This window comes from Gymnogyps californianus, chromosome 16, assembly GCF_018139145.2.
Source record: "Gymnogyps californianus isolate 813 chromosome 16, ASM1813914v2, whole genome shotgun sequence".
Taxonomy (NCBI): Eukaryota; Metazoa; Chordata; class Aves; order Accipitriformes; family Cathartidae; genus Gymnogyps; species Gymnogyps californianus.
In genome coordinates, this window is record NC_059486.1 from 14,968,516 (window position 1) to 14,995,755 (window position 27,240).

At 48.5% G+C, this 27,240-nt stretch overlaps 3 protein-coding genes across 4 annotated transcripts; 1 reads left to right on the forward strand and 2 right to left on the reverse strand.

Moving 5' to 3' along the window:
* Positions 1-202: 202 nt before the first annotated feature.
* On the reverse strand, positions 203-18,435 carry SART3 (spliceosome associated factor 3, U4/U6 recycling protein). Of its 2 annotated transcripts, XM_050906569.1 has the most exons (19): positions 18,259-18,435; positions 17,185-17,311; positions 16,000-16,104; positions 14,352-14,536; positions 13,227-13,332; positions 12,339-12,463; positions 11,712-11,867; positions 9,821-9,959; positions 9,293-9,400; positions 8,817-8,894; positions 8,550-8,608; positions 7,285-7,394; positions 6,884-6,996; positions 6,381-6,457; positions 5,823-5,991; positions 4,621-5,072; positions 3,734-3,886; positions 1,874-2,061; positions 203-1,258 (listed from the first exon to the last, which is right to left on the reverse strand). In XM_050906569.1, the coding sequence occupies exons 1-19, from the start codon at positions 18,433-18,435 to the stop codon at positions 1,078-1,080; spliced, it is 2,808 nt and encodes a 935-aa protein (XP_050762526.1). In that variant the 3' UTR covers positions 203-1,077. The 2 variants fall into 2 exon arrangements, with proteins under 2 accessions (XP_050762526.1, XP_050762527.1); XM_050906570.1 differs by lacking the exon at positions 18,259-18,435 and having other exon boundaries at positions 4,621-5,069; positions 17,185-17,265.
* A 587-nt stretch (positions 18,436-19,022) lies between these two features.
* On the forward strand, positions 19,023-21,324 carry ISCU (iron-sulfur cluster assembly enzyme). The gene is made up of 5 exons (XM_050906615.1): positions 19,023-19,109; positions 19,195-19,308; positions 19,581-19,691; positions 20,311-20,389; positions 20,767-21,324. The coding sequence occupies exons 1-5, from the start codon at positions 19,023-19,025 to the stop codon at positions 20,862-20,864; spliced, it is 489 nt and encodes a 162-aa protein (XP_050762572.1). The 3' UTR covers positions 20,865-21,324.
* A 1,813-nt stretch (positions 21,325-23,137) lies between these two features.
* On the reverse strand, positions 23,138-26,788 carry TMEM119 (transmembrane protein 119). Its single transcript, XM_050907001.1, has 2 exons — positions 26,665-26,788; positions 23,138-24,710 (listed from the first exon to the last, which is right to left on the reverse strand). Exon 2 carries the CDS (start codon positions 24,682-24,684, stop codon positions 23,794-23,796), a length of 891 nt encoding a protein of 296 aa, XP_050762958.1. The 5' UTR covers positions 24,685-24,710; positions 26,665-26,788; the 3' UTR covers positions 23,138-23,793.
* Positions 26,789-27,240: the final 452 nt, after the last annotated feature.

A 27,240-nucleotide genomic window follows, 5' to 3' on the forward strand; every position in this document is an offset into this window, starting at 1 on the left:
GATCACGTACCAGATTATTTTAAAGTCCAAGGTGATACTGAAGTGGTTCCAGGATATTCATACTAGATGGAATGAGCTACTCAAAAGGTATGCAAGTGACACTGTGTATCAGTGCACCTGAGAGGCAAGGTACATCAGTATTACCCAGCTGCCATAGGATAAGTGCAATTCCAACACCCACATTTAAACAAAAGCAACAGTATTTATAGAAAACCTTTGAGAACTTGAGTTTAATAAACCAAGAAACATCAGCTTGCACTTCACATTTGTACAAAACCATACAGAAACCACCTGCAAAAGACATATGAACTAGCTAGCAAAAACAACCAAAAAAAAAATGGTCCTCAGCAACAGCATGTACAGCTTTTATGGGAAACAAAATTTACCAGATCTAAGTACTATCTCATGACAGTTAAAAATAATAATTTGAATGTCTTTTACAAATACACAATATAAAAAACAGGTCAACTTGAACAGAACATTAACTGAATACATATATATGTATATTTGTGTATATACATATACACACATATGTATAGAAACTCTCCCAATACTAAAATAGGCCATTGTGGTGAAGTTACTAGCATCTGTCATTTAACTCTTAATGGAAGGAGATGAATGTCCCTGCGTGTGTGTGTCTGGGTGGAAAATGGGTTTGTTGTCAGAGAGAATGACTGCATCACAATCTGAACTGACCAGTGGAGCTTGACAAGGTTATCACGAGGCTTTCACATTACATCTCATCCGTTAATGAAAGAGAAATATTTGTAAAGTATTCATAAAACTTGATGTGGCATCCAACCTGTACAGGAAATATTTCCCCCCTCGTTACCCTCAATATGAGGAATCATATAACGCCATTTTACCAGAACATAGCATAACTCTTTGCTCTTAGAAACAGAGGAAAAAAAACGGGATTTGTACCATCCTACACTGATCTCGATGAATGCAGTAGTCCAGAACAGTATTTACACATGATTGTGACTGGCGTTCTCTCCTTGCTAGCATAAGGACACAACATGGCTTCCATAAAGGCATTTCACATTTTACCAGACCCGCTGATGGCAGACTTTTTGCTCACTTTTTCAGTAGCATCTTGGCAAAATCAGCATTGGACATCTTTTTGGGCTCCTCAGGGGTTTCGGATGAAGTTGCTGGTGAGTTCTGGACCATCCCATTCTCAGCCTTAGCCACAGGATTACTCTGGCGCTGTAACGCACGAGGCATCATTGAAAGCTGCGTCCTTCCCTTCCCTCGCCTGGAGAACAAAAAGTGACATTTAAAAATATCCCAGTGCTCTTTGAACATACTGTTTTAGCTCGGGGAAACAAAAAGGACTTTGTTCACCATGAGGAACACTCATTTAAATATTATTCCTGTCATTTGTTTCAGTAATAAGTAGTGCAAAGCTTTCAATGGGTGCCCTTTGAAACAGTATACCTAAGTCCTGGCAGTAAACAACTGCCCGACAGTCCCCAGAAATTGAAGCTCCTTGTTTATCTGCAGGGCACGGACAATACACCACCAATGCAATGCTAGGCAGCAGGAGCGCTCTAAAAGATGAAAGAGCAACCTTAATGCTCACTGTGAACAACGGCTGGTTCTCCAGAATGAGAGGACGTGGAAGTTATTAGCGCTCAGGTGCTAACGTCAGATCCAACGGGATGTCCAATGCCCGATACTCTCAGTCACTACAGACCTGTTTCTATTGATAAAGAAGAAAAATCTGCTTTTCTCTCATCAATCCAATTTTTTATGGTTCAGCACCTTTTAAATGTTCTCTCATATATGAGATTCCTACCTTTTAGCATATAAAGAAACCCGGTGTTTCCTTTTTAAGCATTGCCAAGCAGTCTCCCTCACTAATACTTACGCTCCATAAACCTGTCGTGGTACTGCAAATGGCGAGGCTCTGCCTGCCTCAGGCTTGTCTGGCAGCTTTCGGAGAGGTGGGTTACTGATCGCCACCTTGATGACGTGTTCCTTAACGGTCAGGCCATCCATTTTCAGCACAGCCTGCGAGGCCTGAGCTTCGTTTTCATATTCCACATAGGCCAGGCCCTAAATAAGGAAAAGGGGTAACCTACATTAGTTTTAGTGCTTCTTTCTCTGCACGACTGCTTTTGCAAATAATTTGGCCAACTGCTAAGAAAATCACACAGAAAGCAGACCTAAAGATGGCTAAAAGTCCCAGTATTCTTTAGCTAAAAAAATTCTTACCTACACAAATCTACAACCTGCGTTTCTTGACTCTCATTCATGATGCCCTAATTTACAGAAGAGGTATTAAAGAAAAAAAAAGAAGAAAACCAAGATCCCAGTAAAGTAAATATAATGAAGTACTGCGTCAGTGGCATCTTCGCTTCTAAATGTATATTATACATATATCCAGGCTGAATCTGGTACTGGACAGATTTGGATTCATAGTGGAATAAAAGATAAATCAATCTATAGAGGTAGAACAGAAAGATCCGCACTAACTCTCCCGTGATTCTTCACTAAGCTACAATTCGTACCTAAGGAATCAAGTCCGCTAACATAGGGCCATTGCGGCCACCTTGGTTTCAAGAGCAGTAAAACCCATCTTAAGCAGCTCTAACAAAACTGACAGGCACCGTCTCTAAAGAGAGTGGCATTGCTGCCCCGAGAACAGTGACTGGCGACAAAAGCGTTTTTTGCAGGAAATGGATCTGTGTGGACTTCACGCAGTTAAGAGCCGCTAACCGCGCTGCTGCTGGTGCGCTTTCAGTAACGGGGCCTGATTTCCAGCAAACGGACAAAAGGGCACCCCCCAGCATCTGCCACGGCAGGCTCCTGCAGCCAGTACACGAGCTGGGAGGCATCACCTCTCAGTTCCGTTACTGTTATTCTAAATGACATTCAAACCCTTAAGCTGTATTTTTTGGATTATCCAGTTTCACAGGAAATACATCAGATGTTATAGACCATTCAAAGTACCTTTATTTGTGGTTTAGACAGAATCCCAGCTCAAACTAAGCTCAGAACGTGGATTGCAAGACTTGGGGTACACGAGAGCACTCGTTAAAAGGTACGCATGCAACAGGAACTGTACTCGAGATATTGCCAAGAGCGAGAAAATACATTTTAAAAATACATGCACTTCATCACCAGGACGGCACCTGTTAGAAGTGCCCAACAGGCAGACATGGCTGAGGTGTCAGGTAGACTTTTGGCAGAGCAGCAGCTGGTTTAGAGTCTCTTATTTAAGAAGGAGGCATTTATTCCAGGATGGAAATAATGAGCCCTGTCAGAGAGAGGTGGCTCATTTCTCACTGGCAAATCTATTATTGCAGCAGGTGTTATGAACAATAGCCTCAAGAAAGTGAAGAAAGGGAGGAGGGGAAACGGTTATACCAGGTGAACCCTATCTAGTCAGTTACTTTAAAAACAAATATTCTTTGCAGACTTACTAATGTCTATTTTTACTATACTGAAAAGGCTGTAAACATCTTCCCTTCCATCCCATTGATATCACACATTCTTCTTGTGCAATTTAAGAAGTATTTTGGAAAAATTCCTCTTCCCCTCCTACTTCTTATTTGTTGGCACAAAGGCACACTGGGCTGTAGAAATGCTTGGATTTATACAAGTTTTAATGCAAAGCCAGGCTGGCAACTTTTAAAATACAAAACCTACTTTTTGTATCCAAACTTCATGAAGAGCTGCTTTTTCAAGGATTTCTTAAAATTAAGAGTGCATTAAGGATGCCTACCTTGGGTTTTCCAGCTCGGTTGGTGACCAGCCGAATGTCTTTCACATTCCCATGTGCTTTACACACATCTTCCAGCTCTTCCTTAGTGCAGGAAAATGGCAAACCAGATATAAACAGTTTATGTTTCTCCAGTGTAGTGCTGTACCTGAACACCTGAAGAAACGAAAAGGCTGTTAGTTCACACACCAGTCAGAGACTCCAAGGATTGCAATCTATTACACCCCTAAAAGGTTACCAGAGTACTCCATAGTTGTGTGATCCAAAGCTACCTTAAAGCCAGGAGTGGCTTTAAGATACTTTTATATTTCAAGATACTCTTGAAAGATATTTGCATACAAACACAGGCATACACTAAGGACTTGCAAGTAAATGCTTCTAAACATCTACATCTCCTTCACAATGAAGACAGCCATTGATAATGTCTTCTTGCTCAGTTGTCACTATCTGACCATTAAGTTTTTCTGTACAATAACTCCGTAATGCAGAAAACCACTGATTATACAACTGATCTCTAGTACAGGCCATTAACAAGAATAGGTGGGTTGTGTAATAAATGCCCACAGCTGTATGGACTCAACCAAAAAAAGTACTTCACAGATTGAGATGCTCCAGTAAGAATCTGGGTACCTCACACCATTAACAACCTGCCCAGATTAGCAGATTTCTGCAACTCTTGAGTAAGCTAATGTCAATCCTGGTTTATGGCAAAGCAACATAAGATGTAAGAACTCCCAGAAAACAGTTTTACTGCTAAGACATAACATTACCATTCCAAACTAGCACAACATGAATTCATTAGATGCAAGCACTCTGGAAGCAACATACTCTGCTAGCTTTCCTATGCAGTCCCACTGTTCAACCTATTACTTGAAAGAATAAAGGTTGACCTTAAAGTCTGGATTCTTGTTCTTGTCAACACATGGAGAAACAAACATTGGTCTTCCCTCCACAACTTTACGATCCAATCCAAGAGCTTGGAGAGCAGATTTTTCTTCCTTGAATTCTACGTAGCAGTAGCCCCGGAAAGTCCCCTTGTTGCTGAATACTGGACGGATTTCTGCTACCTCCCCACAGCTCTCAAAGAGCTCTTTCAGTTTCACTTCAGGATCTGCCATGTTGTAGGAAAGGTTGCTGACAAAGACGGTGACATTATCTTTACTGCTGTCGTGTAAAACCTTGGGGATGTCTTTTCGACTGGTAGATGCCTTTTCCTTTTGGTTTGCTGGGCGATCTGGCTTTTCAGGTCCACTTCTTCCAAACAGCCCGGTTTCTACCTCCATGTCTTCTTCAAGAAGTCTGCCATCACCATCTCCCTTGTGTCTCTTGCTGGGCTGCTCTGCTGATTAATGACATTGAAAGTCTTACTAGAAAAAATTAAACCATTTCATTCACCATTGAAATTAAGCTGTCCTCCATTACCACTGTGGAGCTTGCAAATGGCATGTGAAACCACAAATACGACGACAGGTCTTAAAGACACAAAATAAAAACCTCCCTCAGGTTTTTAATGAGTAACAACAGATTATTTGACCAAGACAGCAAGGATTTAGATGAAAGCAACAGGAATATTTTTTCCTTTTTTCTGTCAGTTACAACTACTGATTCATGTTCTTTCTCTTTGTCTAATGGGATTATTTTTTTTTTTGAAGTACGAAACAAAAATCTAAAAGCTCCCAGAACTCCCAGGGGCAGCAATCTGTTAAAATCTTCTGTTACCACCTTGCAAGAGACTGCTACAATACTGAATAACCCAATTTAGACACATGCCTCAGCATCATTTGATGAGTCAGAAAAATAACTTTTTTTTTTATACAAAGAAAAATAAAATCACTATTTCTCTGAAATACAAAAACCCTAAAAAACCCTATAGAAGTTCTTATAAACATATACTTCTGTTGATCAAAAACCATTTAATCTTGCTTTCATTTCACTACCACAAAGATCTCCTAAGAGAAAGAGACCCTGAATAGACAGCAGCTCTGAATACACCAGGGATGGCACTTCCCCATCTGCCTCTAACAGAAGGGAGACAACCGATAACCCTGTTGCCAGAGGTCTGAAGTTTTAATTTTTTTTTTTTTTTTTTTACCTTCTTCTTGTCCCCATTCACCCTCATCATCATCATCATCTGCTTTGCGCTTGTCTCCAATCCTGGTTTTTTTAGCCTTTTTGGAAGCCTTCTTTTCTGCCCGAGCCTGCTTTCGTTGTTCAGCTTTCTCCTCCTCCTGCTTTGCCAGAGCAGCTTCTTTCTCAGCAGCCTACAAATAGGCAAGATTTTTTTTTTTCCCTAGTGACTGCAGATTGCAGAGCATTTTCTAGAGTACTGAACCTGGAGGGTTTTCTCCTAAGCTACATTAAACACAGCGCTAACAGGATCATCATTTAAAGCACATTTCAATTGTTGGCTCTTATAGCTTTCCTGGAGTGCATGTTACTCTTGTATCCATTCAAGGGTCAAAAGGTGAAAGATAAAAAGCATCAGAAGAGGCTTACCATAGTTTTAAACTAAAATCAATAGTTCTGAGGCTTTAAGACAATTCAGGCTTATCTATGGGAACCAACATTAGAAATCTAATGTTCAGACAAACATGATCTTAACATAGGTATTTCCTATAAACTGCTTAGATAGTTCACAGAAAGTTCTTACCTTTGCTCTTTGTTCATTAACTCGAGCTAATCTGTTTTCTGTTTTTTGAACAGCTGCATCCCAGTCTTCCAATGTTCCTAAAGGATAAAAAAAAAAAAAGAAAAAAAAGCCTTGTGTTTAGCTTTCCCATAATTTGAAAATACAATTCTGGAAAAATAAGAGTCAATGAGTTCATGGAACTTGCTCTTAATGTTAACCATTACACAGAAAAATTCTAAGTAATAATAAGTAGCCTTCAAAGAAAAAGAAAACAAAACCCAAGCAGAGCAGAAACCTCTCATTTATAATACGACACTCCAAAAAGGCATGGGAAAACCCAGTAATTTCAGCAGGCTTCAAGTCAGGCCAGAAAAGAAAAAAGAAAAAAGGAGCTGCTTGTGTATACTACAGTAGGGAAAGGAAAATAAGCCTTCGCCAGAACACAAAACACTAGATCAAAATTCACTCTGTATCATTGTACACTAACTAGACTGGGTAAAACGAGACAATGCGCAGTTAGTTACCTTCTATTCTCTCCAGCGTGAGCAGCACCTCACAGACGTGCTCTGGGTAGTCACTTGTGCACTGCACAGCTCGATGCAAGGCCTTCCTGCAGTGCTGGGTATCCCCGTGAGCCCTGCAGCAGGGAAACCACGGCAGTAAGGAGCCAACCCTCCACATCGAGATTACAAGGCAGGGCAGTTAACTACATTCTATGCAAATGTTTTCCCTCCTTCCCCAGCAAACTCGCGCTACACATTGTTGCTGTAACACTTCTGAAATATACTGCAGAGCTGCTGTAAGAACCTCAAAAGCACATTATAAACCCATATGAAGTACACCCATGCTAAGCATCTAAGTCTTATCTCACACAGATGAGGAAACTAAAAAGTGAATTAACTCTTTCAACCAGCCAAGCTCTTACCTTTCTAGGTTATAATACTCCAGCCACATGTTTGCATATTTGGCATTTCCTTTAGTCATAATGTTGTCCCAGAGTTCTCTGGCTTTCTGCATATTGTTACATAAGCGGGCCTGAAACATAGCATCCAAAGTACTCAATATAATTTAGGATTACTTGTTCAACACCATTACCCCCCTGCCTCCTCCCCACCCCTCAAAACAAGAAAACACCACACATGACTTACACAGACCCAGGAAGATACATCTGCTCCTTAAGCGATCAAAGTGAACACCTAATGCAATCCTACTACTGAATAATACTTTCCTGCCCACTTGTTATATCAGTCTTGGTTTCTAGCTCCCCACATACGTTGCATTTTGGTCATTATAAAAAAAATCAGATAGCTGCTTCTGAATTTTTCCTTTTGTCATTATTCATGAATGTACCCAATAGAGCACTGAAACGCAAAACCAGGTCTCAGTCTAAGAGAAGTGCTTAGGAAAGGGAGCAGGGGAAGAGGGGAAATGGATTAAGACACCCAAGTGGGATTCACCTGATCTAACTGTAGAGGTACATGGGTACGCTAGACAGCTGACTTACTAGAACTGCTTTAGCATAAGCTGAATCACACCTGGATGTACCTACTTTCTCCCTCCACTAAGCAGACAGAAAGTGAAAGTAATTAATTCAGATTCAGGCCCACATTGTTCAGGAGGATTACAATGCCCGAGACTTTGGCAATCCATCCCACGCATTATGCCCAGAGAAATTACAGCACAAAAGTAACGTGACTTATCCTGATTCGTATGAGCCTGTGGCAAAGGAAGGAAAATAAAACATCCACTCGCAGGCAGCAACTGCACCAGCACATTGACACCTGTACTAGTTTGAAACTAGTTAGTGTAGGCAGCACGAAATTAGGCAGGATTCAAGGCAGTTTACTGACTTAGTGTTCAGTTCCAAGACACTGTGGCTATAGCCTGCTAACCAAGTTACTCACACATCTCTGTACCATACCGCAGTCAAAGCAGTATAAACATGCTAACAGTCCCAACAACTTTCTCAAAGTGAATGCTGTTTCTTTCCTGGGATGTTGTGCTTCAAGCCCAAAGCTGCACTGTGTGCTTGACCAGTCCAGGCACAGGAGTGGAAGAAGAAAGATTTACTCATTGAAGTTACCCAGACAAAATGCCAAAGTACAAGAGGATTGCATTCTGTGGTCGGGACATTAAAACAATCAATTTGCTCTAGTCTAGCTATTTAAATACAGCAGATAGAAACATCACCTCAACTCTTGCCCAGTTCTGCATGATGGTGCAGGATGGATCTCCACTTTCACTGAATCCTGGGAATAAAAATAAGTGCTGTTTGTGAATGGCTCTTGGAAATAAAGCGTTTATGAAACAAGTTCTACACTGTAGATGAAATGTTTATCTGTAGCTTTCTTAAAACGTTCAAGACACTTGAAGACAAGCTAAACATTGTGTGGAGAACTGGTCCTATAAAAATTGTTTTGAACAAGAGAAAACAGTATATTGGATGATTTAACTTACGCTCTTCTACTTCTTGTTTCAAGTACTCCACAGCACGTGCAAATGCAGACCGAAGCTCTTCTAGTTCTTTACTCGAGTCTTTAGAAAAAAGAAAGAATTGCCTTAAAATAATAATTTCATTTTCATCTCCCATCCACTAAAACGTCTTCCCTAATACCCACAATGATTTTATTGGGGGGTGGGGGGAGCCAAAATTTATTACTTCAGTAAAACTCACTACTTGCATAATAAAAAAAAAACCAGCAAGTACCTAAAATATAAGCCAGAGCATTTTTGCAACAGCACGATCTATTCTGTCAGCAAGGAGCTGCTTTAAACCAACTGAGTTCATATATTTTATAGACACTAACTGGCCAGAAAGTAATTTTTGTGAAAGACATGAAACTATTGTTAAATTCTTTAAAAAGTCATACCACTGCTTCAGAGAGTACATAGAAAACAGTTGAAATATTTACTCACACATATATCATATATACCTTGTGTAAAATCCACCCTTCTTCTCAGGTAATCAAGATATGCCTGCCAGATTTCTACGTAGTCCGTTGCCTGAATAAAACCTGCATTCAGAGCTTTTTCAAACATTTCTGAAAGAAAATGGGGAAAAGCCCCACACAAACATATTTACTTTTCAGATACTGACAAAAGTAGCAAGCTACAGTGTACAGCACAAAGAAGTATATACACCTTACATTTCTAGGAAGACAGGAAAATACAAGAAATCCTACATATGGTAAATTGGTTTAGGAAGTGAATTTAAAAGCCAGTTTAATTCAGTAATGTTCATGCAAAGTTGTTCATTGCTTGCTCAGAATTGGAGCTGCTCAACAAAAGCAGCTTTGCCCTAGAAGCACGCTACTGTACATTTCATCAGCTTTAAGACTGTTGCAGCAGGATGAAAACAAATCCTACAGCATCCTACAAGTCACCATTTGTCACACATTATTCAGAGTGCAGAAAGCAGTTTTGTACTGTAAACAAGTTTGGCTGAGATGGTCTTTCTTTACCAGAAATAATGCCGTGATCAACTCTATGCCTCTCCATCGCCAAAAGATATCTAATCCACAGCCCAACCGTCCAGGGACAGTTCCTAACAGCACGGTCATGAGCGGACAAGACCAATTCTTTCACTTTCAGCTGCCGGTCCTGAAATAATCATACAAAGTTTTAAGTTTCTGTTAGCCACAGAGACCATCCAAGACAAATACCAGCTTATAAAGAGCTAACACCTTAAAAACAGTACTTTCATTTTGTATTTGAAAAGCTAAGAGAAGATGGGTATTTGTGCCGGTTTTGGCCGGGATAGAGTTAATTTTCTTCATAGTAGCTGGTATGGGGCTATGTTTTGGATTTGTGCTGAAAACAGTGTTGATAACACAGGGATGTTCTAGTCACTGCTGAGCAGTGCTTACGCAGAGTCAAGGCCTTTGCTGCTCCTCACACCACCCCGCACCGAGGAGGCTGGGGGTGCACAAGGAGTGGGGAGGGGACACAGCCGGGACAGCTGACCCCAGCTGATCAAAGGGATATTCCATACCATAGGACGGCATGCTCAGCATATAAAGCTGGGGGAAGAAGAAGGAAGGGGGGACGTTCGGAGCGATGGCGTTTGTCTTCCCAAGTAACCATTACGCGTGATGGAGCCCGGCTTTCCTGGAGATGGCTGAACACCTGCCTGCCGATGGGAAGCGGTGAATGAATTCCTTGGTTTGCTTTGCTTGCGTGCGTGGCTTTTGCTTTACCTATTACACTGTCTTTATCTCAGCCCACGAGTTTTCTCACTTTCACTGTTCCGATTCTCTCCCCCATCCCAGCGGGGGGGAGTGAGCGAGCGGCTGGGTGGCGCTTGGTTGCCGGCTGAGGTTAAACCACGACAGTACTTTAAATTCTATACTCCTAAAAACCCAGTGAACACCTTCAAATCAGAAAGGATACGCTCAGGAGCGACACAAACAAGAACTCCATGCCATATTCAGTCTGCAATACCTAACTGTCTGCTTCTAACCAAGCCAGTTAGGTATTTTCTGCCAGTGAGATAAATATAAAGGCACCAAGTAAACTCCCAACTGTTCTTAGTATGTTAAGAGGAGGGGAGGAAAGAATACAAGAAAAGAGGGTGCACACATAGCCTACTCAGGCAGGCACTGTTCCACCCACAACCTGCTGTCTCAAGCTGGTAAGATAAAGAGACGACGGAGCAACTCAGCCTAGATAAGCCTCCTGTAGCGAGTTACACTGATCTCTTAATAGAGCAACCTTCTGTCCATATGTAAAGCCCTGCCTCTCAAGCTCAATATGATTTTCAAACTGCACTAACTAGCCCACATGTAAATATAGGCCGAACACCTGGGTTTGCTTCAGCTTGTTGGTAAATTAGTTTTTTGTTCTCCATCGTAAAACATTCAAGAGAGCACTGGCAGCCCTCAAACAAGCACTTTCATTAATTTATCTGTGCCTCCTGACAGACAGGCAGGCTCCTCAGTGATTCAGACAGCACTGAACTGCTTTGCCTACAAAAGCTAGAAGAAAAGGAGGGACAGCCTCAGAAGCAATGCCTCTGGATGACTAGCTACCAGAGACAATGCCGGGGCTTACAGTACAGCTGGTTACACCTAGTCAACTCTTTGCCAGATAGCGCAAGCCTTGATGCCCACACCCAGTTTAATTCTGCAGAGAAAACACACAGCTAGAGGAAAAAAGTGAGGAAATGCTCACTTGATCAATAAACACACCACTGAAAACAGGAAGAAACCAGGTGAGGTGAAAAATCAGTTTCTGAAGAATTTAAAGACTAAGGGACAGGATTGAGGTAGAACTTACTGGTCATTCGTTTATCAGCCACTAAGATTAAAAAAAACAGGAAAATAAAACTGCAAACATCTGGGTTTTTTTCCTTACCAAATACTGATTGTAGCGTGCCCAAAGATCTGGCACAAGGCAGTTCTCAGCCAAAGCCCTCTCATAGATCAACTGAATGCGAGCTGGATCACCTGCTTTCATTTCAAAATCAATGTAAGCTTGATATTCTGCTAGCTTTGGTGTTTCAGCACCCAGCTAAAAAACAAACAGGGATACAAAAAAATTAAACTCTTCTAAACAAAGCACAATTCAAACAGTTCAGTTGTTACTCAGAGTAGGTCCCATTCAAAATTTCACACAAGAGTTTGGCCTCTAAATATCAACAGCTTTTGATTTTCACATATCTCCGAATATCACTCTGGTTCTGAAGCCACTCAGATCCCTACTTTTTATTCCTCTTAGCCCAGCACGCTCGTCAATGCTGGAAGAAACAGCCAGAATACTCATGTGCACCTTAGGGTGGCCTGACACAGCCAATAGATTCAACAGTTTCCAGTATTCCCAGTTGTACAGCTTCTTGCCTCACATTGCTCACAGCTGAAAAAGTCACCTAGCAGTACTCAGCTGCTTTATCTCTGTGACTAGAAAAATAATAAAATTGGGGAAAAAGCCACCCCAAAGCAATTAACTCTTAGTTTTAAAGGACAGTATAAGTAACAGCATTACCAGTGCCTCTTCATATGGTTTACACTTCTCCAATTGCTGTAGAGCTTTTTTATAATTCTTTATTGTTGTTTCTGGAATCGGATCTTCTGACCACTCCTCATATTCAGCATATGAAGCCTCCATATCTATTAAAACAGACATGAAACCCCATCAACAGCACAGTCATTGGACTAAATAAACAGAATTCAACCTGTAATTGATTCTAACACATATGTATGTCTGTTTACACTTTTGTATCTTAACTGTCACACTACTGCATGCTTAAAGGGTTCACACACTTCATCTTACACAGTGCACTACAACACAAACTCAGGGCAAGTTATATTAAAGCTACTGATTTTGATTTAGAAAACCAAAGTGGCAATATTTTCCCAAGGCTTTAAAGAAGAGAGACCAACCCAAAATTCTTTCAATATGCAAACGAAGAAGTCCAAGAACTGTGCTTAACTTTCTCCTATAAGCAAAGCAGCGAGAAAAGTGACTCAAGGAGTTTAAAGTACGAACCAGATATGCCAGGATTCTGACAAGCCAGCTGTCAGTGTGTACTACTCCCTGCCAACCAAGGTTCTTATGTAGTCATCACCACAGCTGGACTCCTAGTTCCTAATGGTCATGTTTTGTGCTCATCACTTGTACTTTAAATAGCCTCAAACTATGTACTGAAGAAACAGATAAACCAAGTTTCAATCAGTAAGAATATTTCTGAACAAAAGGGATCTGTGCATCATTCAAGAGGCCCTAAAGACAGGCAAGTGTTATTTATTAAAGAGTACACAAGTACTACAGCTGCAGTTTGTGTGGCTCTACCAAAAGAATAATCATGACTAATGCCTGGATCACTGTAACACAGCTTATCCATGCCATCTCTCCAAGTGCACCGGCTCTTACCCAACAGCGGGATCCCCAGCTGGCGCCTGAACAGCGTGTGGATCTTCTCAAGCTGGCTGCAGAGCATCTGCTGCTGCTCCGGCGATGGAACACTGCCAGGAGCTGGCTACAAACAAAAGGATTGAAATTTAATCAGTACCCTCAAGCCTGAGCTGATGATGGGGTATTGTTTATGAGTTCGGGGATCTGGGCTCCAAATGACTACGTGATCCTTGAAGAACAGACACAGCCAACTTTTTCAGGTCACTGCTGTGAAATCTAAAACTTGGAAATTGCCAGACTCAGAAGCTGGATGAATGTGAAAAGCATTCCTCACTGAAAGCTGACACACGCATAGGGAAATGATAACCTGAAAAAAGTAAGCAGCATGTGATCGTGCCATGTCACAAACCCACTGGGCTGCTAAACAGTTTTTCAATAAATCCCTGGTGTGTGCACAGATGATTTAAAACTTCCAGCTTTCTTTCTGTATGTGAATGAAAGGGTGTTCTCCCATTACTCCTTTGTTAGAGCATTTCATAGAATGGGGTTGGAAAGGATCTTTAAAGATCACCTAGTTCCACTCCGCTCTACCATGGGCAGGGACATCTTTTAACTTCCATATCTTATGTAGTAAACTACAAAAAATAAAAAGAAATATTCACCTTCTGGCCATCTTGTAAAGGTATCTTTTGCAGATGTCGAACTGTATGTTCCAGGGATAACACAGTATTATTCAAAAGTCACAAAAAGTGTGAAATAATGAGTTAAAAGCTGAAGTAGAAAACAGTCTAGAAACGTAAACATGATTGAATATGTGCAAAAATATTCACTGGCAAAAACATTGTTTAATAGTGAAGCTACTCAATTTAAAGCTATTCTTGCCAGTTCAAAAGCAGCAGTGAAACTTTGCTTCTGGATATGAGATTTTATGATCTTATTTAAACACAAATCCATTACTGTATCAACTAAATACACAGAATGTTTTTCCCAGACCAAAGGGTCAGTTTCTACAGCTGAAAAGAAACAACCGTGTGACATTACAGCCTCTTTTCTCAGAGGAGACTGATGATGGGGGAGCACAGGATGACTTCAGAAACTACACCACAACTTGTCTCTTACAAGAGTCCAGGAGACTGGCCTTACCTGTGCCGTTTCCAGTATGGCATTCTCAAACTCGCGGTATGCTTCCCATAAAGCTGTTCCTTTCGTCACATGCAGTCCAACCGCAGTTAACGCTCTCTCAAATATTGAGCGAACTTTCTCAATTCCTCCTTCTTGACCAATGCCACCAATTGAATACTGGGCATATTCCAACCAAATTTCAGGACCTACACAGAGTTATGAGAAACAGATGACCTAATCCCCTCAAAAATAAAAAAAGGCAACTCTCTGCTTCCTAAACACCTCATTTGCTGCTTATAAACAGACCAACACATGACAATTTTCTTTACCATCCAATGTAGTAAAGTTAAAATATTGTATTCTACGCTCCTGGTTCAGCACCAGCAGCTACAGTTTTCTTCTGAAAGAAGTCATTCTTGTGGTTGTTACTGACACCGATTGATTCCTGTACGCCACCTCTGCTACACAAGCTACACCAGCTACGTCATGACCCCCTAACAGCAACTTCACTTTTCTTGAGCACGTGTGCAGAGCCGGGACCATGAAGCTGTCGCACTCCTACATAACTCAGATTAAAGTAGGTCCTCCTTCTCTTTCCAGACTCCTATACTCACCTGTTCAGCAACTGATTAAGCAGTGTAACCATGAAGGTGAGGAGGAGGTGTTAGAACACCATTAGCTGCCTGGCACCTCTCCCACCAATAGCAGTCTCTGAGAAAATTAGGTTCAGGGACCCCCAGCAGAGACTATCCAACCAATGGATGTTATATTGCACGTCTCAGGCTCCAGCAGAAGTCTTCCAAACCCCAAGTGCAATCCATCCAGCAGATCCAGAGGAGACCTCCTCCCAGTTCTTCGTCTCTCCATTCCTTCTTCCTGAACGACCACCAACACCCTGTGAGGCCAGCTATGCCGGCGCTGTAGTGTGACAGTTTGTACATAGCGTCTGCAAGGGAGTTGCCTCCGTGTTACCAAGCCCTCTCTGCTTCTTCAGGCTTCACGTTTTCAGCACCTCACCACAATACCCAAAGAGCACGCAGTTACTCAGTGCTTTAAGCTAAAAGTTTTAAGCTACAGCTGCAGGCAGCTCCTGACAAATGGAGAGACAAGACACCACGTACTTCCCTCGCTTTTAACAAGGATGATCAGAGCCTGGTACCGCAGCATGGCTAGGGTTACCTACTTCGCAGTGTTTCAAGAACGTTGTCTCCCAGACAGTAATTACGAGCTGTTCTGAAAGAGCTGTCACATAGTGGAAGTGGCAGTAAAGACAGTCCTAACCAACACAGAAGACAGGAGTAGAAGTGAGCCTTTTAAAAGCATTCACTTTCCTCAAAGAAAGAGCTGAAGAACCCGTAATGGGTAACGGAGAAAGCATTCCCTAAGTGAGCGCAATACCTGCTGCTTTTAGACATCAGAGAAGTGCAAAATTTGCATTTAAAACTTTTTACAACATTCGCTTAGAAGATCTTAAAGACGGCAGTGGTACTTAAAGCATTGCCTTTGAACGGCCTTAACTCCAATGCTTCAGAAAAACTGAGGATCACTTCACACTAATATTTTTGATCCAATTACTGCATTATAACAGAAGGAAGAAACTTTCCTAAAAAAAGAAAGCCATAATCTGAATGCAACACAATACATTCTATAGCATATATTAACAACTTACAGATGTAGTCTTTCACAGCTCTCTCAAACAGCTCATAAACTTTCTCTCGCTCAGAGCTTTCAGAAGCCATTTTTATCTCATCCTTCAACCAGTCCAGCCAAATTTCTGAAAAAGGAAGAAGTTTAGAATACATCACCAATGTTCAGAAAGAATAAGTTAAATCCACTTGTTGATTTTTTTATGAGAGTTTTTAGTTGCAGACTTAAAAACAGGGAGAAGAGAGCAATTTTAGCCTCCACAGCTACTCGTAATTAATTTAAAAGAAAAGTTTGGTAGAGATCTTTTCAAATTGGTACTAAACAAACACACTTCTATTTAAAGAGAGCAGAAGTTGCAAGCAGCAATTTTTCAGTGCCTTGGGCAGAGGACCAGTATGTACCAGTAACCAAAGAGGCATCAAGAGGTACACCTTTCCTCACACTTTTACAAGAAACAGTAAACGGCTTCAGAGACTGCAAGTTTCCACACATACAGAAGGAAACCTTCCCTTGCCAAGGCTAAAAGCACACTGGCAGAGCAGCCTCTGCAGTATTTACACTGCCTCTGGGTTATGAATAAAAAAGAAACACCCACTTCAAGGGCTACCTACAACTTCCACCATCGTTGTATTTTTTTGCTGCTTGACTGTGAAATTCAACTTTTGGCATGAGTTTGGCTGGGCTCTCAGTCACATTCACTGACGAAGTGACTGCAGCCGTTTCAGTGCTGCCATCCCACAGCTGTATGTTACCAGCCCTACAGCAAAGGCAGCACAAGCAAATGTACGCCTGTTCCGGGGCTACAGCAGGTCGCATCCTGGCACCAACTCACCCAGCTAACAGACAGACCAGGGACTGGAGTAGGTGGGCACACACAAACACCCCGTCCCACCAGTTCCACGCTCCTGCAGCAGCCTCTGGCAGAGGACAGGGCAGGACGGCGCAGTCGCAAGTGGCAAGAACTCGAATTCCTGCAACAGGCTCGCTACCCTGCGTCTGCCAGAGGCCAAGCTCAATGCTGGCCATTAACACCAGCAGCATTCAGAGTTTAAAAAGTCCCAAATCTGTTCTTTTAGATTTCTCTGGACTGGAATAATGTTGTTGGAGCCTGGCACAAACACATTATTTCACTACTGAAACAACGGTATTTTACATGGATGATGCTTAAGCTGGATCAGCTGCAACATGAGGAGAAGATGCTCTGTACCTTCAGTGAGTGGAAAGAGTTCGCTCATCTTCTGACGAGCTCTTCTGAGCTTGACCAGCTCTCCCTCCTGGCGGAGCAGCTTTATCAGATCCAAGTGACAGTTATAGTCAAAAGCATTGATGGAAAGCTTTAAAAAAAAAAAAAAGTTGTGTGTTTGTTTTTGTTTTTTTTTTTTTAAAAGCACTGTTGAGTGATGGACATGAAGAAATCAGAGAACATTTAGCAGAACAGAACCTCATACTCTCTTTTGGGGCATATAAATCTCATCATGTGTTCACATAGCCAAGACAACACCTATCTTCCTGCACAGAGTTGTACCAAACTTCACTATTTTCTGCAAGATGCTTTCAGGTCACAAGCAGACATTTATAAAAAACACTTCCAAGTTTAACAGAGCTTTAAAGTTAAGCTTAGAGCTTAGCTTATGGCTCTAAGCTCTAAAGGTTACTGCTCAACAGTGCAAATGCCAGCATCAAGAGTACAGCAGCTACCAGCTGCAGAAACAGACCCAAGAGTGCAAAATGAAGAAAGCCTTTTTCAACAGAGCCAAATGTGTTTTAATTTCTTCAAAGGCAATAAAAAACCCCAGACAGCTAGCTAAGTTTTTTCAATGAGTACAAACTGTCCACTAGGGCTCTCCTCTCTAATTTCTCTCTCTAAAAAACCCCAAAACGCTTAGTTTCCTCTTCAGACTCCAAACATTCACGTGTTCACAGCTCCCAGCATCAAACCACACGAGCAGCCATGGATTTTTTCCCCCATTACCACCACAGCTACTCCAGCAGGCAGTCACAAAAAGGAAGACCCCATGAAGGCCACGTCTCGCCCCACTCCAAGGTCTCCCGGAGGAGAGGCCTCAGTTCTGCGGGACGAGCCTTCCCCACAGCCCCGGGGCCGCTCCCGCGGGGACCTACGCGTCTCTCATAGCAACGCAGGCGGGCCACCAGCGCAGGGCTCGGCCCGGCCCGGCCGCCAACACCACTTCCCCCGGGCTAAGGGCCTGGAACGGGCGGAGGCCGCGGTGCTGTCCCACCGCCCCCTCCCCACACCGCCGCCAGCCCAGCCAGGCCCCACCTGCTCCTCCAGCCGCTGAATCTCGGCCTCGTTCTCCTTCTCCTCATCTTCACCGTCGCCAGACGAGTCCGAGTCACCCTCATCCTCTGAGTCACCCCCCGACTCGGGGTCGCCCTCCGGCAACCGCTTCTCCTCCTCCGACGCCACCGCAGCCGCCTCGGCTCCCGCCGCCGCCATCTTATGCAGCTCCCTTCGCAGCCAGCCGCGCTCCGCCGCCTGCCTAGGCTGGCCCGTGGCGCCTGTCCCGCCGCCGCGCACTGCCGCCGGGCGAGCGCTGCGAAGAGAGGGACGAGCCGCCGCCCGCAGCACCCCACGCTCGGCTGCGCACCGAGGCCGCGCTGCGGTGAGCGCCGCCGGGGCCGGGCCCCTTGTCTTCTCGGCTGAGGCGCAGGCAGCGCCGCAGGCACCCCGGGTCCTGGCCGTCAGGGGGCCTTCGAGGAGGTCCGGGGCGTGCGCGGCGCCGCTCGCCCGCCATATTGAGTGTGGCCGCCGCGGACCCGCACATGCGCCGGGTGTCGCGATATAAACCGTGTCGTGATTGGAAACAGCGTTTGTTGATCGCTGTAGCGACAGCGCGAGGCTTTTTCCGCAGGCGGCCTTCAGCGCTCGCCCCCTTTGCACGGCGCCCACCGCCGCGCTCGGGCTAAAACGTGGGCGCCAGGCCCGAGGCAGCGGGGGGGCGTGGCCGAGGGAGGGGGCGTGGCCGTCCCGTGCGAGGCTATAAAAGGGCGGCGCGGGGCCTGACGCCCCCGCCCAGGCTCAAGATGGCGGCGCTGAGGGCGGTGGGGGCGGCCCTGCTGCGGCCCGGGCGCGGGGAGGCGGCGGTGGCCAGGCTGGGCTACCACAAGAAGGTGAGGGGCGAGGGGCCTGTGGGGAGGCGGGGAGGGAGGGAGACAGATAGACGCGGTGGCCGTTGGTGACACGGTGCCCTCGCAGGTGGTGGATCACTACGAGAACCCGCGCAATGTCGGCTCCCTCGACCGCAACGCCAAGAACGTTGGCACCGGCTTGGTGGGCGCCCCGGCCTGCGGCGACGTCATGAAGCTGCAGGTGACCTTGGGGACCCGCTGGCACCGGGGAGGGGGTCGCTTGGGGCTGCTGCGAGGCCCAAACCTGCCCCCTTCTACACTCCCCCCCCAGGGCTGCAGCGCGGCCTTGCCTCCTCACACAACCCCCCCCTGCCCTGAAATGTCCCCTGGGACCCGGGCAGGCCCTGTCCCCCTCCCGAGGGTGCTGTGGGCCCTGCCTGGGCCTGAGAAGGTGGCTCTGGGGCGCCTGGCAGAACCGCGCAGGCCGCTGAGGTGCCACCGACGCTCTGGCAGGTGGAAGTGGACGAGAACGGGAGGATCGTCGACGCCCGTTTCAAAACCTTCGGCTGCGGATCGGCGATCGCGTCGAGTTCGCTGGCGACGGAGTGGGTCAAAGGGAAAACGGTAAGGGTCCCCACCGGAGTCGGAGGTGACACGGTGGAAAGCCTTCAAAGCTTCGAACCTGCCTGCGTTCTCTGTCGGGACCGCGTAGGAAACGGTGGCCTAGGAATCCCAGCGCTGACTTTGTGCGGTGCGGTACAGTAGCTTAGAAAGCAGCGACTGCCAGCCCCGTTCGTGGCCTGACTTCCAGGGCAAGAGTTGCCTTTCCCAAGCATCTCCATTAATCTGCAGGGGAGTACGTTGTGTCTTATGCAACAAGCAAAAACATGCTGATGGCAGATTCTGGAAGAAAGTTAATTATGGAGCATCTTTAGGTCATTTAGATCTCTCTTTTTTTGCCAGACAAGAAATGGGCTTCTGTATTATGGTAGAAAATAAGCAGACTTAGAGCAGCCCATCCGCTAACACTCAGTCTGTGACACTGCTGTGCTTTGGTTCGTTCCCCCCACTGCTCAGTCTGAGACATTCCTTAATTCTGGCATCCTTCACTGCCCCTGGCAGTCGGGATGTTCTTCCGTGTGGATTCTGTTGGCTCTGGAGCATTAAAGCACTCTTAGCAAATGCCTTTGTAGCCCGTGTTGTACCTCGCATGACCAGTGACCGCGCACTAACTGCGTTTCAGGTTGACGAAGCGTTGAAAATCAAGAACACAGATATCGCTAAAGAACTCTGCCTTCCTCCGGTCAAACTGCACTGCTCTAGTAAGTAGCGGACTAAACGGTAGAAGTTCAAACACAAGCTTGTATTTGAGAGGGAGGCTTCTGGGAATAGCGCAGATGCTTCTGAATGTTGTTTTCCAAATAAAGTTTCTGCACGAGGAACAGCTAAGCTTGGCCCACAAGAGAAACTTGCTTCTGTTCAGATTTCGGGGTTATTTTAAGAGTTTTCAGATCTCTTTCGTCTTTTGGGCTGCGTAGCTCAGCAGACTGACAGTAAGTGTTCAGATTCTGACGTTTTAAGATGCCGACCGGTGCTGCCTGCAGCGGTGGTCACTGCTGGCTGCCGTTCTTTTTACGGCATCTTTTGTTCTAAATGACTTTTTGTTGTCCTTGAAATACTTGTCTTGTTTTGTTTGTAGTGTTGGCTGAAGACGCCATCAAGGCTGCCTTGGCTGATTACAAGTTGAAGCAGGATCCAAACAAAGAAGAGTCAGAGAAGAAAGCAGACAATGCCTAAAGTGACTGTAAAGCTTGTTCTCATTCCACTTAAATTTGCGGTGCAATTATTCTAGCTATTAGTAGGATCCTGCGCACTACTAAATGAAGCTGTAAGATACGCACAACCTATGCACAACGTGTCACTGTTCGTGTGTGTACAGCCGCTCTCGCAGTGCTTACACGACTGGGATGTGGGTATTTCGGCAGCCTGTATCCTGTCACGACTGTGTTTGAAATGTTAGAGTGAAGAAGACTGCTCAATTGCAGAGAACTCGGTGGCTTCTCTCTGGGGAGAGAATCCTGCTGTTCCGGTACTGGAAGGGCTGCACTTTTTTTGGAAGATGTATAGTTTTGCCTAATATTTTACAGAATTTAGTGGGAAACGTTGCCTTGATCTTAATGTTTATGTAAGAACTGCAGATCAGTCTTGTGTATATCAATGCAGTAATGTGGGGCAGCCCGTCTGCCTGCGAACTACAGCCGTGTCGGAGTTTCATTTCACGATCTGTGTGCGAGTTCCTCCTTTCCGGGGTGCTGGGACGCTTCAGCAGGCACTAGAGGGCACTGACAATACGCTGGTGGGAGACGAGCAAGCAGCGGCTGGGTGCTGGGTGCCACCGTGCCAGGAAGCGCGGACCCAGTGCTAGCAGGGCTTGCTTCTGCTCGCATCCTGTCACAACTCATGCTTGCTTTTTTTTTTTTTTCCCCTGAAGCTCCCATTAGAGGAACAATCTTAATTTTGGAGTGTCTTCTAGAAGAATTCAACCCTTGGATTGGCCAAGTTCTCTGTAAAAAGAGTAAATACACCCTTGGGTTTGAACCCAGGAGGGGAATAGTGTAGCTGGGGTGCAGAGCTGAGGGGAAGCTCCCAGGGGAGCAGGGGGGGGTCTGTGCCCTCGGGGGCTGATGCCTCTGCGTCCCCCGGGGCACAGTTCAGCTGAGCTTTGCCAGAGGAGCAGCTCGTGGGGAGAGCGTGCCTGGTGTTCGCCTGCTCGAGGATTCGCACGCTGAGTGTGAGCTGGCTCCCCGGGAGCTGGGGGCACACCAATGTTTGAAAATTAAATGTTTTGTGGTGATCAGGCGTGGCTTACCCTCTGTGCTCCAGGCCGCCGTGCTCTCCTGTGCCTTCTGGTGGTTGCTCTTTTCCAGGGGAGTATTTCCATAGATTTCCAAAACAAACAGAAAACACATTTGAAAACTTCGCCTGCTCTTAAGATTTTAAACCACCCAAGAAACCTTACTTGCCTTTTTTCATACCGAGGGTGTTTTAAAAACCACATTTAAAAATAAGTAGCTCGTTCTGATCTATGTGTCCACAGCTTTTGGGGTTGGTTTTTTTTTTCTTTTTTTTTAGAACACAGAGCAGGCCACGTGCTGTTGCTGCTGTGGTGACAGCTCTGGCGGTACCTCAGCTCTGCACCACCCCGTCTGCCGGATGCTGGCCCTCGGCACGGCCCCTGTCTCCTGCCGCCCTCCTGCAGCGAGGAATGTGCCTCGCTCCCTGGGAACAGTCCTGCGGTTTCCCAGTTCCGAAAAAAAAAAAAAAAAATCAGGGAAACTTCAGACGCCCACGTCCGCTTTGGGGCAGAATCGGCTCATTGTGCTCACGAGAGCCCCTCGACGAAATGCAAGAGGGAGATAAAAGCCAGCACGCTCTGCCAAGGGGGAAGGTTGTCCCGATGCCGGGACGTGGGGACACATCCCTACCTGCCCCATGGCTGGGACAAAAATGCGGGGATACGGGGATGCAAGGATGCAGGAATATGGGGATGTGCAGATGCAGAGATGTGGGAATGAACGGATACAGGGATATGGGGATGTGCAGATGCAGAGACGTGGGAATGAACGGATACAGGGACATGGGGATGTGTTACCTTCCAGGCAGAAAAGCCTCTTTCCCCTTCCAGGTTTCGCTTGCCATCCCTGCCGGGCGCAGCCGTGTCCCGGTGCCGAGGCGTGCGGCAGCGCCGCGGCCCCCCCGCCCTTGGCTGCGGGGTGCGAGATAAAAATTTCCCAGAAACGGCGTGTCGCTGTACAGATTTTGTGAGCGATAAGCGCGTCCTCCGGCCCCCGGGGTTTCACCCACACAGATAACCTTCACCCCGAAGCACGGCCATGCCGGCTGCTCCTGCCGGGCTCTGGGGACATGCGTGGACCCCGGTAGGGCTGGAGCCGAAACCGGTTGCACCCCAACACCAGCGCGATGCAGGGAGGGCCCTGAAGGAGCAAACGGATATGGGGACTGTGCCTCGGCCACCCCGCAAGCTGCAGAAACACACAGGAGAGGAGATCTGCGTAGGAAACGTCTTTATTACTAGCTGAAGGGGTTAAGAAAAGAAGGCCAAAGTCCAGCTGGGCTCTGGGCTGCCCTCAGGTCACGGCTTTGGGGCAGAAAAACAAAAGGATGGGTCTTGCCACTAAGTCCTCTTCCCTTCTCCCTTTAGCTGGGCAAGGACGGACAAGGTCATCCCGTCCTTGGTGGCCACAGTGATCAGCAAAGCCGGCCTGTGGTGCCCAAGGTCGCGGCGAGCCCCTGCCCCCCTCCCCGGGGAGTGTGTCTGGGGGGGCTGCTGCACAGACCCCCCCGGCCATGGTCCCACGCCTCTGCCCGGAGGGATGCAGCTCCCGGCCAGGCACCCGGCACGGACCACGATGCCGCTAATTAGTAAAATAACTTTTGGGAGAAAGCTGGCGGTGCGTGGCGGAGGCTGAGGGCTGCCCGGCACAGCACCGGGAGGGGGCAGAGCCGGAGCTGGGGAGGGGGGGGATGCACCCACCCAGTGCCCGGGGGTGGGAAAAGCCCCTTGGGCAGCAGGAGCGATGGGGCTGACGGCACTCCAGCACTGTGGAAAAACGCCATCTGCCAAAAAACCCCATGGCTTTGCCACAGTGTCCCACGAGGGTTGGTGAGCCCCGGGGGGGGGGGAGTCGGGGGGGAGCGGGGGGCTTCATTGGGGCTTCCTTAAGGCGCCACATATGTATGGAGCACCAAACCACCACGTCCATCGCATGTCTGCGGGGCGTCCCCTGAGCCGGCGGCTCCTCGGGCTCGCCCGGGACCGGGTCCCTGCCCTAGATGCCGGGGGGGGCCGGGGGGCCATCCTGAGGCACGTCAGGGGTCCCCTCGCCCCCCACTCCTGTTGCACCCACCGCTTCCTCGGCGCCTGGATTTTGGGGAGGGGGCTCGGCAGGTTGCTCATCTCCCGACTTTTTGCTTCCTTCTTCCTCCTCCTCCTCCTCAGGGGGGGTTTCTGCTCCCCCCGGGCCCCGTTGGCCAGCGGCGCCTTGGGGGGGGATTTGAGGTTCTGGGCAGCAGCGAGGATGTCTGCCTGCAGCTGCCGGCTGCAGTCGAGGGGTTCCTCGGCACCGGGGTCGGGGGCTTTCTCGGGCACCTCGCTGAAAGCCCGGGCCCCCCCTGCCTTGTCCCGCTGGTCCACGTACTTCTTCTTGGGGAAGGAGGAGGGGTAGTAGGCGGACGCCTTGTGCTTCTGCCGGACGATGACGGCGGCGCAGATGATGAAGAGGAGGACGAAGGCCAGCGAGCCCACCACCACCACCAGCAGCATGTACTCCTTGAAGAAGTCCACCAGCCCGTCCAGCATGCCGCCCGGCGCCGAGCTGTTGGTGACTGTGGTCCCCGCCGCGTCCCCCACCGTCGGGCCGGTCCCCGGCGTCACGCGGCGGACAGGCGGCGCGGCCGAGACCTCCTCACCGTCCCCGCTGCCCCCGCCGTCGGGCAGCACCGCGGCGTGCCGGGGTGCTGCCGAGCGCACCGGGGCCGCCGCCAGCAGCAGCAGCAGCAGCAGCCACGCACCCATCGCCAGCCGCACCGCCATCATCTCCCCCGGGGCTCGTGCACGGCGGCCTGCGGGATGCAGAGGGGAGGGCGAAACGTTAACACCCCGATGGAGTGAGACCCCCGAGCTCTACCCCAAGCGAAGCCCCACGGTGCACCCACCCCGAGTCCCGCGTGCGGTTCTGGCACAGAGGGACAAGCACAAGCGTCGAACCACCGACGGTTAGCTCGGGTGCTCGCTTATTCACCCAGCTGAATTTCCTTAAGAAAAGCAAAACGCAGCTCCAGTTTCCTCGCCCCGACGCCGAGCAAGGGTCTGCGTTTGTTTTGCAACGACGCACTGCAAAAATAGATGGAAACCAGCTGAACCGAATTGCTCAAGCCTGGGGAACGCTGCATGCACGGCGAGGGGACCGGGGCCGCTGCCAACGACCGGCTTGAGACAACGGTCATTTGGCTGATTAGAAAATTCCTCAAAAATTGAGGTTTCCAGTGGAAACTTTGACACAGGCGACGCTGCAGAGGGGCCGGCCGCCAGCGCGAACGGCATTTCCCAACCGCTCCTCCTGGCGTGGACCGTTACAAACGATTCCCAGCTTGAGCGCGGCTAAAAATAGGTTGGTGGCAGGATTTCACCCCGGTGCCGCTGCGGCGGCTGAGCAGTGCCGGGACGGGGCGCGGGACCCCCCAGAGCCTTTGCAAAGGGGCAGCCCTGGAGCTGGGGTGCAGTGAACAGGGGGTCCCGGGGGGCCCAGCTGCCCGAGCATCCCCGGTGAAGGCCAGCTCTGTCCCCACACCGTGCCGTGCTCCTCTGTGCTGGATGGGGCCGGATCTGCCCCACACCGGCAGCCACAGCCCACGATGCGTTGTAGGACATGGGACGAGTGTTCCCCATCCCCGCACACAGCCCGAAGCGATAAGCCGGGGCGAGACCCCCCCCCCCGGCCGGGCTCTGCACCCCCGCGGGGTTCAGGAGCGGGGTGCGACCGTCCCCAGCACGTCGCGGCACGTTGCCGGGGGACGGCAGCGCGTTTCGGCTGCGCCGCGCCACGTAACGCCATCGAGCCGTTCCCAGAGCTCTCCCGCTCCGCATGGCCCCACGGGAAGGTCTCACGAACCAGCTCCCTGGGTCCGTCGGTGGTGACCCCCCTGGGACAATTCCCCCAACCTCGGGCCCCCCCGAATCCCAACCCGCCTCCCATTTTCCCCCCAAACAAACCCAAACCAGCAGCACTGCAAACCGGGAGGGACTCCAGCAGCGGGACTTGGCTTTCAGGCTCCTTCCCGGCTGCAAAATCTGGTTTGCATTAAACCAGAGCAAACAAATGGCAGCGGAGGCGGGAGGTGCCCCCAGACCCCCGGACCCCCGACCCTCCCAGCTTGCCGCAGGCGTTGCCGCTGCCGTGGGCTCTGGGCTCGCTGCGGTAACAGCGGCACTGCCAGGACGAGGGTTTTTGGGGGGGCTGGGACGATCCCTGTCATCCTCCCCCTCCGCTGCCTTTGCTGCGGAGAGGGGCCCCTCGGCTGCGGCAGGGAGAGGGGTCCCGGGGAAGGTGAAGGCATTAATTTGCCATTAGCAAGCGGAGCCGATGAGCAGCCACGGCTACGGAGGGGCTGACCGAAGCCCAAACCAGTGCCAAGAGCAGGGCCTGTCACCATGGCTGTTGCCAGCCCTCCGTCCCTATCCCCATCCCATCCCATCCCATCCCTTCCCCATCCTCACCCACCCCCAGACCAACAGTGCGTCCCCGGCTCCGGCTTTGCCGGATGCAGGCGAACCCCGTTCCGCTTCCCTCCGCTCCCCAAACGCTCAGGAAATTCACAATTTTGATGTTGTCCAGGCACAGCATCCTCCAAACCGTGCCCGGGCGCACGGCCGCGGGGCCGGCTCCATCCCACGTCCCACCGCGGGGACCATGCCCAGCCCTCGCCACAGCACCCCCAGCCGTGGGGCAACCTGCACCCCACTTGGGAGCTACCCCAAAACTGGGGGGTAGGCTGGCATTGCCAGTGTGATCCTCACCTCGCCTGCAGCCACCGCGTCGGCGGGAGGGAGCCGGGAGGACGGGGGTCTGTCCCACACACCTCACGTCCTCGTGCCCCTTTCTGCTGCCTGCTGGGATGGAGTCTCCTCCTTCTCCTTCTCCTTCTCCTTCTCCTTCTCCTTCTCCTTCTTCTCCTCCTCCTCCTCTTCCTTCTCCTTCTCCTTCTCCTTCTCCTTCTCCTCCTCCTCCTCCTCCTCCTCCTCCTCCTCCTCTTTCTCCTCCTCCTCCTCCTGTGCCGCAGCCCGGGACCAGCTTGTTCTCATTAGGGCCGGTTTGGGGAGGGATTGCAGGAGGCCGGTGAGGGGCAGGCGGCCCCCAGCCCCCTCCCAGTTGAAATCCAGCTGGGGGCTGGGGGAGCTTCCCAGCCTTTTGCGCTGCCAGCGAAGGGGGGAGCCCCGGTCCCCCCCCGTCATCCCAGCAGCGCTGTTGGAAGGAGCCGCTTTTTGGGGTGCAAGTGAGGAAGAGGGTCACAAGGTGGGGGGGGGGGTGTTGCAAAGGTGTTTTTATCCACGAGGGTGGAGGTAAAACCCCGTCCCCTGGCCACGTGGCTGAGC

What these genes read in the sequence shown, in the direction of transcription:
- SART3 (XM_050906569.1), bottom strand. Translation starts at nt 18,435, where the DNA reads ATGGCGGCGGCGGGAGCCGAGGCGGCTGCGGTGGCGTCGGAGGAGGAG. An exon ending in GCTGGGGATCCCGCTGTTGG is followed by an intron (nt 12,464 to 13,226) that starts GTAAGAGCCGGT and finishes CTGTTTTAATAG; the next exon opens with ATATGGAGGCTTCATATGCT. An exon ending in CACGCTACAATCAGTATTTG is followed by an intron (nt 9,960 to 11,711) that starts GTAAGGAAAAAA and finishes TGATTATTTCAG; the next exon opens with GACCGGCAGCTGAAAGTGAA.
- ISCU (XM_050906615.1), top strand. Translation starts at nt 19,023, where the DNA reads ATGGCGGCGCTGAGGGCGGTGGGGGCGGCCCTGCTGCGGCCCGGGCGC. An exon ending in GGCTGGGCTACCACAAGAAG is followed by an intron (nt 19,110 to 19,194) that starts GTGAGGGGCGAG and finishes GTGCCCTCGCAG; the next exon opens with GTGGTGGATCACTACGAGAA. An exon ending in GGTCAAACTGCACTGCTCTA is followed by an intron (nt 20,390 to 20,766) that starts GTAAGTAGCGGA and finishes TTTTGTTTGTAG; the next exon opens with TGTTGGCTGAAGACGCCATC.
- TMEM119 (XM_050907001.1), bottom strand. Translation starts at nt 24,684, where the DNA reads ATGATGGCGGTGCGGCTGGCGATGGGTGCGTGGCTGCTGCTGCTGCTG.